Raw genomic sequence first — 14,594 nt, forward strand, 5'->3', positions numbered from 1 at the left:
ATGTAGCTAATATCAGGTCTAGTAGCAGGGCAGTAAATGAGGCTGTCTACTAGCTGCCTATATGTAGTATCATCAACTGGAGGAGAATCAGACTTGGTTGATAATTTCAAACTTTTTTCTAACAGAGCCCTGGCATATTTGTACTGAGAAACGAATATACCAAAAGATTGTTGCTAAACCTCAACAACCAGGGAATAATGCATGAGCCTAAGATCAGTCATATCAAAAGACTAGCACAAACTCTGTTTGATTCCATTGGTCAAACATGTCAAACTGCCAATGATGATCAAATCATCCACATAAATGCCCAGAAAGATGATGTCATTATTAGTAGTCTTGATGTACAAATTTGAGTTTGAAGAACTCCTCTGGAAGCCTTGACCTCTGAAGTACTTATCAATTTTCATGTACCATGCACTAGAGGCCTACTTCAAGCGATAGAGAGATTTCACTAGCCTAAGAACCTGATGTTCTTTACCAACAACCTTGAAACTAGAAGGTTGCGTCATGTAGACCTCTTCTTGTAGGTCACCATTCAAGAAAGCACTCTTGACGTCCATCTAATGGACCTTTCAGCCAAGCTGTGTTGCCATGGCTAGGACTAATCTAATAGTGCTCATCTTTGTTGAAGGAGAAAAGGTCTCCTCATAAACAATGTCATAACCCTAAGAAAAGCCCTTTACAACTACACAATCTCTGTACTTCTCCAAAGTACCATTAGACTTGTATTTTATTATTGTAAACCCATTTGCAACCAATGGGTTTCTTCCCTAGTGGAAGATTAAAAAGGACCTAGGTGTGATTCTTTAGCAGGCTTTCATATTCTAATTTCATGGTTTGTTCCCACTCTGGAATTCCTTTAGCCTCAGAGTATGTTTGAGGTTTAAACACACTATGAATGTTGGCCATAAGAGCCAAATTAACTGACTTTGTAGGTTTGCTCTTTTTTCAAGCAATTCTCCCATCGCTGAGCTCATCATCTCAATGATAACCAAGTGTCTTAGCCCATCACTTAAGCCCAAGAGGAGAAGGACCAATATTAGCATATATAGATGCTCTATAATCAAGTTCATCATCAAAAGAATTTGAATCAAACTCAAGTGAAGCATCTGCAAATCTGGGTAATCCTGCAAGAGAAGTCAGAGGTGTTAGTACAGGAATCACTGGTAGAACTGAAGCTACTGGAGCCCTCCCATCAAGTGGACCTCATCGAAGCCAAACTCCCAAATCATGAGCCTACATAGGCTGATCTACCGGATCAAAAATAGGAGAAACAACAATGAATGTTCCTCGTTGCTCATTAAAGACTACATCACGACTATACAGGAGACAAGATGTCTCAATGTCGAGCAAGCAATAGGCTTTGTGAAGACTACTATATCCAGCAAGCATGAGTTTCTAACTCTTAACATCCAACTTGGTGCATGATGCATCAGGGATCCAAACATAGGCAAGAGAGCCAAAAACCTTCAAGCAACTAATTTTGGATTTGCAACCTAACTAGGCTTCTTCCATAGTCTCAGCTTTGACTGCCACAGTGGGTGACCTGTTCATAAGATAGACTACAGTATTAACTGCTTCTGCCCAAAACTTATTTGGAACATGTCTGTGTTTGAGCATAGATCTGGCCATCTTGGTGATTGTTTTGTTCTGACGTTCAACTACACTATTCTGTTGTGGTGTGTGGGGTGTGGTTAACTAGTGCTTGATGCCATGAATATCACAGAAGCTAGAGAATTTAGTAGGACAGAATCCCCCCCATTATCTGTCCTAAGAGCAATAATAGATTTCCCAAACTCTTTTTCAACTAGAGGTTTAAACTTCTGAAATACAATAAACACGTCTAATTTCTTTTTAAGAAAATCTACCCACGTCTTTCTACTAAAATTATCAACAAACAATAGAAAATACCTGAACCCAAGAACAAAAGGAGTAGCCATTGGGTCACAGATATTGGCATGAACAAGCTAAAGTACTTGAGAAGTGCATCATGAATCGCCAACATGAAAAGGTGTAGAATGTTGCTTCCCAATCTAACATGCATCACAAACTCCACGCTGAGTTTGAATGTCTAGCAAACATAAGACAAGCTCTTCCTCAACAAGCTGAGATAGGTAATGCACATTTAAGTGCCCATACGGCTGATGCCAAAGGGAGCTGACAAAGACTACCAAGCAACCAAAGCTAGGTCCTGAGAATCACCAATATCAACAATTCTAAAAAGACCATGATCCTCAAGGCCAACTGCAACAACAGACTAAGTATCCCTATCAGTAATGGTGCATTGATGTGACCTAAAGGTGATATCCAACCGTGGAGAGTGTCGTAGCATCTGACTGACTGATAGTAGATAGAGTTCCATCACTGGAACATAGTGCACATCGAGGAAAATGAGATTCCTCCCAGCAAAATGAATCTAAATGTTGCCTTTCCCGACAACAGTGTACTCTTCCCCTCCACCAAAATTAATTGAATCTAAAAAAGGTTGGTAGTCAGTGAACCAATCTCTACAGTGGTGAAATGACAAGAAGCACCTAAATCAATGTATCAGACAAACAACTTCACATGATCTGCAGGTCTTTTAGCCATGAAGGCGTAAAACGCAAATTCTGATTACTCGGTGTGCTCTATATTGTTCGCTTTGAGCTACGAACCAAATTCCCTAGCTTCGACGGCTAAACATTTCTGAAATTCAACCTTCATGTGACCATACTTGTGGCAGTAATTGTATTAAATGTTCTTTTTCTTGGAGCCTTCTAATGTTGGAGTAGAGAACTTCTATTGAGAAGATTATTGTGAATAAGACTTGTCTTTATCCTTCTGAAAGGATTTAGCAGCAAAGGCTTGCTAGGTGGAGCTGGAGTTGGAACTACTTTTGAACTGTTGTTTCTACCGATCTTGTTGAAGTAGAAGTGTGCAAAGATCTATGAGCTTTAGATCAACACTAGTATAAGTGATGTTGAAAGTCTTGATAAAATGCTCATAGGACTTGGGTAAAATTTTGAGGGTTATTACCACAATGTCCTCTTCCTCCATCTAGCATCCAATGGCAAGCACCTGATCACGGATATCCTAAATCTTATTCAGGTGTACCCAAAGCAATTTTTGTTCATCCATGACAATAGAAAACATAGAATTCTTGAGAAATAAGGTCCTACTTTTGTCTTAAGTCTCGTGTAGTTTCATCATATTCTCCCATATCTCAACAGTTGTCTTGTCAGATGGAATATGAGGGAGTTGATAATCAACTACGGATAATTTGAGAAGCATCACAACCTCCCAATTGTTCTGATCCCATGTATTTTGATCAGTACCAATTGCAGTGGGACATTGTGTAACACCCAAAACAATCTGATCAATATTCCAATATTCAAAGATTGTTAACATCTGCTACTTCCATGTGCCAAAATTTAGACCATTCACTCAAGCAAAAAATTAGTCAAAGATGTTGGAGCGTGTTTTTTCATGAAAAACATGAAACTCTATGAAGGCACATACTTTGAGGCAAAAAAATCGAAAGACCAAAAAATTATTAAGAGGTACCCAAAAGAGAGTTCAAAAAACCCAAAAGGAATATGTTTTCGAATTCTGAAAATTCTGGCTCCAAAATCAAGGCATCCAAAAATAACGGATGACAACCAAATTGAGCTCTCACAAGACCCACTAAGAATCTGTAAAAAAAATTGGATCTAGTACAAAATAATAGGGTTTCGAAAAAATGGCCTCGATTGAAAAAAGCTTTGAAATAATGACAGACTTGCAGAAAAACAGCAAATTTTGGGCGCGAATTTAATGTTGAGGGTTACAAAAACCCTAGACACCTCAAGATAAGCAAAAATGACCATGAAACAAATAAAAATGACCATCATTTTTTGCAATAAAAATAACTACATGTAGCAGAAAAAACTCATAAAACTGGGCAGGATTTGCAGGAGAAATGGCATGCGAGTTGCAAAGGAAAACACACACCTAAAACCCACAACCGCGAAATATGCAGCTACAAAACCCACAAACAGACATTAAAAAATGCAGCTACAAAACCCACAAACAAGGCTAAAAAAATTGCTAAGAAACCTATAGCAAGTTTTGATTTTTCTAGCGCAGAAAAATTAAATTCAAAAAATTTAAGCAGATAATTTTCAAAATGAAATTATTAACTTTTAAAAAAATTAAGGTAGCTCTGATACCATATCACGAGAAGTAATTGGTAAAATACTTGTTATTAATAGTGATCAATAGATCATTATATACAAAAGAATAAGCAATGTTTCCTTAGGAAACGATCATCAAGAATAAATACATTCTATTCTAACTAACAACTAACTAAAAGATAACTAAATATTAGAAACATTCTAATATTTATGATGGATTACAAATAAATAACCATTAAATAATAATAGAAGCTATCTATTATCATAATATATTTCATCACTTAGTTTAGGATCTCATTTCATGTTGTTACAAGTAGTTTATAGCGGAATGAACATTTTTGTGGGTGTTTACTTGCATGACTCGAATAAATCCGAACCAATAGCCTATTGCTGATGGTAGGAGTGCCTTGTGTGGTAAGTCGATGATTAAAAGTACTTAACTTCAATTGATATTCAATCTTTAGTTTGAATCCATTTGATGGGATTAAAGAGGGTAAATATTGATGTGAAAAACACTGGAGTGCTCCTTAGAAGCTTGCACTAGGTGTGTGGAGTCGTTGGCAAGATTACATCTAGTAGAGTCCAAGTTTGTCCATGATTCCTTGCATTCATTGTATAAGTAGAAGTAAAAATAGAGGTTAGAAGTTTACGTTGGAGTTGAAGTAGAAAAGTTGAATCATATTTTCATTGCACATTGTAGGGCCAAATCTTTTGAAGTGCAAGAGTTGATAGCCATTGAATGAATACTATAAGTCCCTTTGTGATAACCAGTGAATCATCATTTTACTAAGCATCTACAATAAAAGGAACCTTGAAGTCATTTCATGATCTTACTTTGCAAGCTTAGCATGAGCGATGACCTTATATCAAGAGAGGATTAAATGTTTAGTGTTTCAATTTGAAACATTGAGAATTTATTCTGCATGTTGTAGTGGAACAAAACTCACATCAATAGTAAGGGCCATGGTTATAAGCATCAAGAAAGATGGTCAAATAGATATCTGCATTCAAACTTGTGCACTGGATGAAAGTTAAAACCTACATTAAAGACCAAATTCAAATTCCACAACTAGATATGGAAAAAATAACAATTGTGAATGAGTGCAGATTTCTTCACTTAATATGTGATGCCTATTCAAATCGAAAATGTGTTGGTCATGTTCTCATACATCATTGTAAAGTCAGTGAACATGTGTCGTCTCATAAGGTAGCATTACCAAACTGTGCGCCTAATGTTCAAGATATACAAGCAACTACATGTCTTGATTTAATTGAAGATACGTATCTTTGCAATCCAATTAGCAGTTGCCACAATACGTAATTTATAAGTAAAGATGCTCACCAAATTGACAAAGACCATTGTTATACTACAAGTGGAAGCCTCATGCACCCAAAGCTATGTGCATAATGCATGGGTTTTTAGGCTGTTGGTTACCACCGCAATCTCATCAAAATGAATGCATGGATTGTAGGGTTGATAGAGGAGCTACTCAAAGACAGGTTAGTGAGTGCATCTATTTGGGTTTCCTCTATTGAAAGACCATCCTCCATGCCCATACAAATGCTTTTGGATTGACAATTGATGCAAAATTCATGCAACTATGATGAGTTGCAGTGGACCATCCTATATATTTTGCAAGCTGGAATTTCTCATAGGCGGAAAAGAGATATCAAAAGCGATATCAAATGCAAGGCTTTGGCTATGAATTACGCAGTGCAAAATTTCCAATGGTACACTTTCATGTAATATTCAATGGTTCGTATTCATCCAATCATCAAAATCAATGCATGGATTTTAGGGTTGATAAAGGAGCTACTCAAAGAGAGGATAGTGAGTGTATCTATTTGGGTTTCCTCTATTGAAAGACCATCCTCCGTGCCCATACAAATGCTTTTGGATTGACAGTTGATGCAAAATTCATGCAACTATGATGAGTTGCAGTGGACCATCCTATATATTTTGCAAGCTGGAATTTCTCATAGGCTGAAAAGAGATATCAAATGGGAGGCTTTGGCTATGGATTACGCACTGCGAAATTTCCAACAGTACACTTTCATGTAATATTCAATGGTCCGTATTCATCCAAGAATTCTAGCTCAGGGTGATGTTGAAGCCCAAAACCCAAATCATGACCAATATCATCTCTTGTGCATCAATACTAGGGAGGCTATGTGACCCATCAAAGTCTACTCACTAAGAATACATAATCATTGTCTCAGCAATTCTATTCTGCAAAGTTGTTTACATCATGGTAATGTACAACTCTCACATAGTTTAAAATACCTGTGGAATACTGCCAAAATCACGAGATATCCTAAGTTACCAGCAAAAACAATTTAAACATACAAAAATTTGGCAACGTTATTTCCAAATAAATGCGGCATGTTTTCTAAATTGAAATCGTGACTAACCAAAAAAATTACCAATTAAAATCATGGGTCAGCAAGTCAACACACAATGACAAAAATAAAATTAGGTTTGAATGAACGTTATCGCATAAAGACTGATTTTAGGTATGTTATTCTAACATTGTCATCGTTTTAACATTGTCCTCATCGCGCAATGACAGAGAGTCAAGACTTCCTAGCTGCTGCAGACTGGGTGATTTAGTCTCACGGACTGGTATTGGTGGTTTAAAATTTCAATAGAATCATTCCTGACATTGACTACATATGCATAGACATCCAGATTCATTCATTGGCATTGTTTGCATTCAAGTTTAACATCCAGATTCATTTAATGGCCTTGTCGTTTCTTCCTGAGAACTTTTGCTGTGCATTCAAGTCTAACATCGAGATTCCCCATTTAAAATTGGACATCATTTGCATCTGAACAATCCAAGTTAGCAATTTTTTTTTAAATACATGTTTATTGATTTATAATTGTATTAATTAGATGATCATTTATCTCATATAACTGTATTCTTTTTTTATATATATACTAATAAATTATATTTTAAAATTTTATTAAAATTTTGAGTTGGTTAAAATTTAAATTAGATAGATTATATTTTTAATCTTATATAAACTGGTTATTGTAATTTGTAATTTAAAAATACTATAAAGTTTAAACAATAAAAATTATACTAATTATTAAAAATATATATACATAATTGATAAAAATATGAGTAGACAGTAAATCATTTTATGATAATTAATTGTAATATTGTATTACTATTTATTATTATTTTATTAAAAAAATTAATAAATAACAGTAAATACGATATGAAATTTTATGAAGTTCATGAAATTAAAACTTTGTATATTGTATTTATTTAATACAACACCAAAAGTCATTAAATTAATGAATATATTGTTTCAAATATTTATTTAATCATTAAATTCTATATATTCATACTGTTTTAAAATTGTTGCAAATTATGTTTGATATCAAACTTATTTAATATTTGATTGTTCATTCTTATACTTGTAGAGTGTAGACTTCAAGTGTCAATGACATACCTATAGAAACAAGATGACTAGCGGTGGTATAGGTAAGGACTCTTTACGGAAACATGGGATCCCAGGGGTAATCAATGGGCATGTCGAATGTATCCAGTGCCATAAGCATATGACTTCATGCATAAACCGATTGAAATACCAGCTTGCAAAGATACCATGCAATGATATTACACCATGTGAAAAATGTTCAAAACAGGTTACAAGAGAAGCTTTGACAAGCCTACAAAAATATGCACAAAGTAAGGCAACAAAAAAGAGGACATTCGAGGCCATGGCAGCCCCAATGGGAACTTTTTGTTCTACAGGATCACAAACAGGTGGAGAGGGATCTTCTATTGGGCTTCCTATACAAGGATTGGGAAGTACAAGTGAATCTCTAGCAGACTTTTGGGTTCCACATAACACTCTTGGTGCTCAACCTGACTTGCTAGGCACTGCATGGAACAAAGAGATGCATGAGTAGACAAAGGTGGCAATTAAAAGATTTTGGATCCGCAATGATATTCCCTTTAATGCTTTATGCAGTACATATTGGGATCAAGTGGTAACTTCAATTTCTTTGTCTGGTAAGGGGATAAAGCCCCCAACTCCCTATGAGGTGAGTGGGCTGTTGTTAGATGGCGAAGTAAGAAACATTCATCAGCTTGTGGACAAGCAAAGAAAAGTTTGGGAACAGAAAGGTTACACTATCATATCTGATGGGTGGACAAATGGCAGGAATAGGATAATCATCAACTTTATAGTTGTTTCAAGGGGGCGGTTGGTTTGTAAAATCAATTGATGCCTCTGATCAAGTAAAAAATGCAGAAAATTTATATAACATGTTGGATGAGGTGGTAATAAAAGTGGGAGTGGCTAATGTCATCCAAATTGAGGCTAATAATGCAGCTGCATATGTGGTAGTTGTTTATTTTGGAGCCCTTGTGTCGCCCATTGTCTTGACTTGCTTCTTGAGGATCTAGGGAAACTGAGTTGGGTGGAGAAGGTGGTTGAAGATGGAAGGAATATCGCGAAGTACATCAACAATCATACGTGGGTCTTGAGTCTTATGAGAGAACACACTAGTGGTAAGGATCTTGTACGAGCAGAGGTCACATGCTTTGCTACTAATTTTCTAAACTTGCAAAGCATATCTGAGACATTGTTAGACCTTAGGCACATGTTTCTTGATAAGAAATGGTTAGAGAGTCCTTACGCCAGGAAGCCTAAAGCAGAGAAGATTGTAAAATTGTGTTTGATGCTAGCTTTGAAAAGCTAACGGAGGAGACCTTCAAATTAAGTTTTCAAGTCTTCATTAATGATTTAGTATTTAATTTTGAAACATTTTCATTGGCTGATTTTTGTATGTTTTATTATGTCTAGGTGTCAGAACCATTGGTGACGCTTCTACGAATTGTGGATGCGGATAAAAACCCCATGGGGTTTCTACATGAGGCCATGGATAGGGCAAAAGAGGTCATTCAGCACTTGTATAGGTCAAATGAGACCAAATATAGACCCATATGGAACATCATTGACCATAGGTGGAACCAACAACTCCACCAACACATTCATGCAACTGCCTACTTCTTGAACCCCGAGTACTATTTCTCCAACACTTTTAAAGTAGATGCAGAGGTTCCAATTGGCTTGGACACATGTATTCGAAGATTGGTTGCTGATATGGATCTCCAAGACCTCATACTTGATGAGTTGCAGATCTACAAGAGGGAAGAGGGGTCATTGTTTTCTTCTCTTGATTGCAAACGTAGGAGATATACATTGCAGCCAGGTAAAAAAGAACATGTGTTTAATTTTATCATACCATTTATTTCACTCGTAAAGTTTATTGAAAATTTTACCACATCATAAATGGATTTTTTAATCCTTGCAAATCTATGGTGGGAAGGTTATGGTACCACAACGCCTAATCTTCAACAACTTGCCATCCAAATTTTATTGCAGCCTTGTAGTGCTTCTGGCTACGAGAGAAATTGGAGTACTTTCAAAACAAGCACACAAAGAAACAAAATAGGTTGACTCGAAAGCGCCTAAATGACTTGGTTTATATGAAGTACAACCTTCTCTTGCACGAGAAGAAGGTGAAAGGGCAAGCTTCATATGAAGCACTAGACTTGGATGATATTGATCCATATTCAACAAATTGGATTGCTCATCTTAACGGTGAGGATGCAAATGCGGATGTGGGTGAACCTTTATTGACAAATGAGCAGCTATCTGAGTTTGAGAGAGAAACAGATGACTGGGATGCAAATGTCGCAGCGCGTGAGGAGGAAGATGAGCTTGGTCATCCATCAGAGGCTTCTGTCGAGTGTGAGGCACCTATTAGGGCACCTGTTGAGGATGTTGCCACATGAACTACTTCAACACCACCCACCCAGCAACAACAATCTCTTTTGAGTTTTACTCGTAAATGCAATTTATGATTGCGACTTTTAGTTTTCATTGATACTGAAACTTGAATTTAATATGTATTCAAAAGTAGTAGTTTCATGGAGTTTGACTTCTATATGTATTAAACTTATTTATATTAAATGTTGTACTTGTTTTTTTGGTATATGATTCTAGCACTATGTTAATCTACTAAGTTCTACTTGTTATGAATTACTGTTTAACTAAAAACTTTGATTGATATATGGTGGATATCTCAAATTATTATATATTCTACAAATTTGGTGTGTATGTATGCATTTTTTAGAATATTTTAAGAAATTGTATATTTTTGAATGTTCAATAAAAGTGCTGATTTATTGCCGAATTTTTCACCGAGTTTTGCTGATTCCAAGTTTTCCAAAAATTTTGGGCTGGCCTATTGCCGATATCAAATTTTTAAATATGAACGTTCAAATAAGTTTTTTGGTTTTTTTCGTCTCAATGAACTCAAATTAAGCCAATTCATTTTCTAGCTTCCAGCACTCTAGCATACCAGATTCTCATTTGCTGTGTTGTTTCCCAGATATCCCTTGGATCCAGATCAGACTACATTAGTTATTACTTCTGACCCCTGCTAGCCCATTGAAGGTTCATAAATTCACTTGTCATATATCAGTTCAATTTTCTCTTTTTTCCCCTAATTATTGCATCATCTTGGAACACAAAAACAAGTTGGTATAACAGATCAATCATAAAAGAAGCTAGTAAACCATTCTCAATCTGAGCATGAGGGCAATGATCTGTTAAAAGTGAAAAAGATGGTGAGTTACTTGCCCCAAAATACAGCCATCAAATATATATATATATATATAATTTGTGGAACTTTCAACCAATGTACCCAATCAAATTCGATTGAATTGTCGTCGATTCTCAAATCTTAAGGCAAATTGAATGCGCTACTTAAACAAACTTGCAGAACGCCGTAGAACCTTATCCTCCATTCGATTGTAATCATACAGCTAGTACCAAAAGTCAGTATTAATTACTAACAATCACTAGCCCTAAACGCGTTTTTTAGCTCGGTAAATAATAAGTAGTCATTAACCAGTAAATCCAACGCTCTTCTTGACTAAAGTGAGAGAGTTGATATCTTAAAAACTTGCAGAGTGCTTTAAAAGTCATAACTTAAAGAGTTTTAATGATCTAAAAAAACAACGAAATTGAAGAATGTTATATTTTATTGTACCAACAAACTCCCTCTCGTCAGCGCAGTTAATGATGGGACATTTCAACAATCCTCTTCGTTACGCAGAAGCGAAACGCGGGGAAAATGCCCCCTCCCAACAATTGAATCTTCTGAAACACGCCGAAAAAATAAATTACAAAAGAGTGGAAAAAAGGTACCTTGTGGCGCGTTCTCGTGAAGTGCCAAATTTTACAGAGGAGGAGGTAGAGCAGCAGCACCAATACGAGTACTGCTAGTCCTACTAAACTCTTGTCCACCATCCTCCCCTCCCCCTCTTCCTTCCTCTTCCTCTGCTACTCAAACTGATTGATTACTTTTTCGTTGTGAAAAATTTCTCGACACAACATCCCTGGTTGCGGACTAATATTACGACTATATTAAAAGGCCTATTAAAATTTACCATCAATTGCCGACGAGATTTTTATTTTTAACTTCCCTTGTTTGTATTAACCTTCTCGTTTCTTCTTATTTTATTAGTCCCTCAAATAGAAACCATTAATGCTGCTTTCACACTTCTCCAACCATAGTGAAAAAAAATATATCATATGGTTTATACTATTTTTATGTCTTTAATTTCTATTTTATTGAATTTTTCGTGCTTTGCTATTTGTTCGCTGTCATTTTCCTAGTAGTTTTATATTTATTAGCCTCATTTGTTTTAAAATAATAATATATAAATAATTTTAAAAAAAATAGTAGCGAGCACATTTTGAGGAGCCACTTGGCAACTTATATGCTTAAATATTTATTGTTCTTATTATTATTAATAAATGTTGCAATTAAAGTTGTAGGTAAATGCAATGTTAAAAGCAAGAATAAAATAGTGCAGGTGTGTTTAATTTGGCTTCGCACTTTCAAGAGCAGAAGGTGGAGATCTTTGGACTTTGCAAGCTTTTGTTGTTGTCTTGTCTGAAAACTGGGGCATTTGCATTTGTGGGAGTCGGAAGCCAAGACATTGGTTTGGTATAGATTTTCCAATTCACCTTGTCATTTTTGAAATTTTCTTTCCTACAAATTTTTTGGTGGTGGTATAGGTAATTGGCTTCAATTTTGTATTCTTGAAACCATCAAGTTCCAAAGTTTTGAATTTTTGTTTGTCATATGTAATTTTGAGACTCTATATCAACGAACGCGTTGTATATTTTACAGGTGAAAAGCCTATAGAGAATACTAATAACAAAGCAGAGGGAATGTTGGACAGTAAAAACAAATGCCTAAAGTTTTTGGGGCCACTCAAATTGTACAGACGTTCAATTGAAGGTAATTTGTTTTCTCATATCTGTAATTCATCCATTCCTACAATAGATTTTAGGGTTTTACTTTGGCTAGAGCTTTCATAAGTCTCATCTTCTTAATAATGAATTTTATTTTGAAATTGATCAAAGTTACCCAGTTAGTGTCTAAAACAAAAAGGGCAAAAAAAGTGGTTTGTGGTGGCTATGGGTTGTTTTCCATGATTCCATTGATAATGGGTTGAATTTGATTAACAGTCTTTTCCTTCATCTCTTTATTTATCTTATGTCTCTTTATCATTTAAAGTTTTCTAGTCAATAAGGAGATTACATCGAATGTTTTAGCTAGAGTCATTAGGTAATTTGTTTTCTCATGTTTGTAATTCGTCCATTCCTACAATATATTTTAGGGTTTTACTTTGACTAGAGATTTCATAAGTCTCATCTTCTTAATAATGAATATTATTTTAAAATTGATCAAAGTTACTCAGATAGTGTCCAAAACAAAAAGGGCAAAAGAAGTGGTCAGCGACGGCTCTGGATTATTTTCCATGATTCCATTGATAATGGGTTGAATTCAATTACCAATCTTTCCTTCATCTCTTTATTTATCTGATGTCTCTTTATCATTAAAAGTTTCCTGCTCAATAAGGAGATTTCATCAAATGTTTCAGCTAGAGTTGTTATTTTTTTGTCATGATTTCTGAAATGGTTTGGATACGTTATGAATTTGCTATGTTCATTTCCAATTTTTCAGATTCTATGGTTTAAATGGTAGCCTGGTTATGTTATTGTGTTCAGTTTTTGGTGCTTTTGCTTCCTTTTTGTTGCATAATCTTCATTAGTCAGGTCTTGTTTCCACAAGTAAACTTTATTTTCCTGCACATTTGTGCTTACAACTTGAATATGTTGTGGTTTCATCATGCCTTCGTCCAGCTACCTGATTCACTTTCATTTACTTTTATGCTTCAAATTTTCATTTTGTTCTGATAAAATGTTTAATTTGCCTTTGATATCATTCTATGCTTTAGATTTTATTGGGATACACTATAAATTTGACTTGCTATTGTCTTATGGAAAATGGTGAAAGAATCTTTCAACATTTTCCTCTAGTTCTGAGCTCTAATTTTTATGCCTAGCATGGGGAATGAAAAAAGTTGCATATCTTTAGTATCCCAAAACACATTAAGTAGGCCTAAGATGTAATTTTTTATTCCAACGCCTCATATTCTAAATTCTTGACTTGCTCATCGTTAGTGCAAATGGAATTCTACCATATGAGAATTTGTTTATCCTTGATGTCAAGGATTTTGGACTTTTCTAGACATCAGTTACTTGTACTTTTTCAAGTCTATCTATAAGTAGGAGTTTCTTCAATTATCGATTTATAGCATTGAACATAGGTGGTTTCTTCAACTTTAAGCTAAGTTACAACCTACCAAGAGTAGTAGCAATAATTTGTAGATGGCTATGTAGTAGTAATATTTTGTAGATGGCTATTGAATGTTATTCTATTTACTGCATTTTAAATCTTTTCTTTTGCAAGGTTGTATAAATATTTCATTCCCTGTCAAATCTCCTACCATTGTTTGGACATAGGCTAACAAGAATCGTATTTTGTAGAAAGCATCTGCAACTACTTGTGCGCTAAAAAGCCTTCTTCATCTAAGACTAGCACACCATGTCAGATTGCACATTTACAATATAGATATACTAGAAAAATATGTATACATGGGATCATACACCTTTGCTTGTTTTCTTCGACCTCTTTCATATGCTCTAGTCCATGCCTGCAATAACCATTGTTGTGCACTTAGTGAGGTGTTAAAATTCCATATTTTGAACTCATATTATACAGCTGATCATGCTTTAAAAAGTTCTTCAAATTTAGGGATTTTTCCATATGCATGTCCTTGTAAATAATCCTTATGAATGCCTTCAAAATTTGTGACTTTTCCAAATACAAATGTTTGGAAGAATGGCTTGCTTCCTTTGAATTTAACACCAAACATCCACAATTAATAATTACCATGCACACTGCAATTCTTTTTTGCTTCTTTGGAATTTCTAAAAGCCTTTTTCTTCTTTGTGCTATTTGCCTGCAAAATGGGCAAAGCTGGGTAAAATATA

At 35.2% G+C, this 14,594-nt stretch overlaps 1 protein-coding gene across 1 annotated transcript in view; it reads right to left on the reverse strand.

Annotated features, from left to right (window-relative positions):
• The window catches only part of KAPP (kinase associated protein phosphatase), a 162,180-nt gene extending 150,597 nt beyond the window's left edge, over positions 1-11,583 (reverse strand). Inside the window, exon 1 of the mRNA XM_089831382.1 lies at positions 11,391-11,583. Within this exon, the coding sequence (XP_089687508.1) occupies positions 11,391-11,492 (102 nt within the window). The 5' untranslated portion in view covers positions 11,493-11,583. The remainder of the gene's footprint in view (positions 1-11,390) is intronic.
• Positions 11,584-14,594: the final 3,011 nt, after the last annotated feature.

This window comes from Cupressus sempervirens, chromosome 5, assembly GCF_028749045.1.
Source record: "Cupressus sempervirens isolate cs-2001-9-10 chromosome 5, ASM2874904v1, whole genome shotgun sequence".
In the NCBI taxonomy this organism is placed as follows: domain Eukaryota; kingdom Viridiplantae; phylum Streptophyta; class Pinopsida; order Cupressales; family Cupressaceae; genus Cupressus; species Cupressus sempervirens.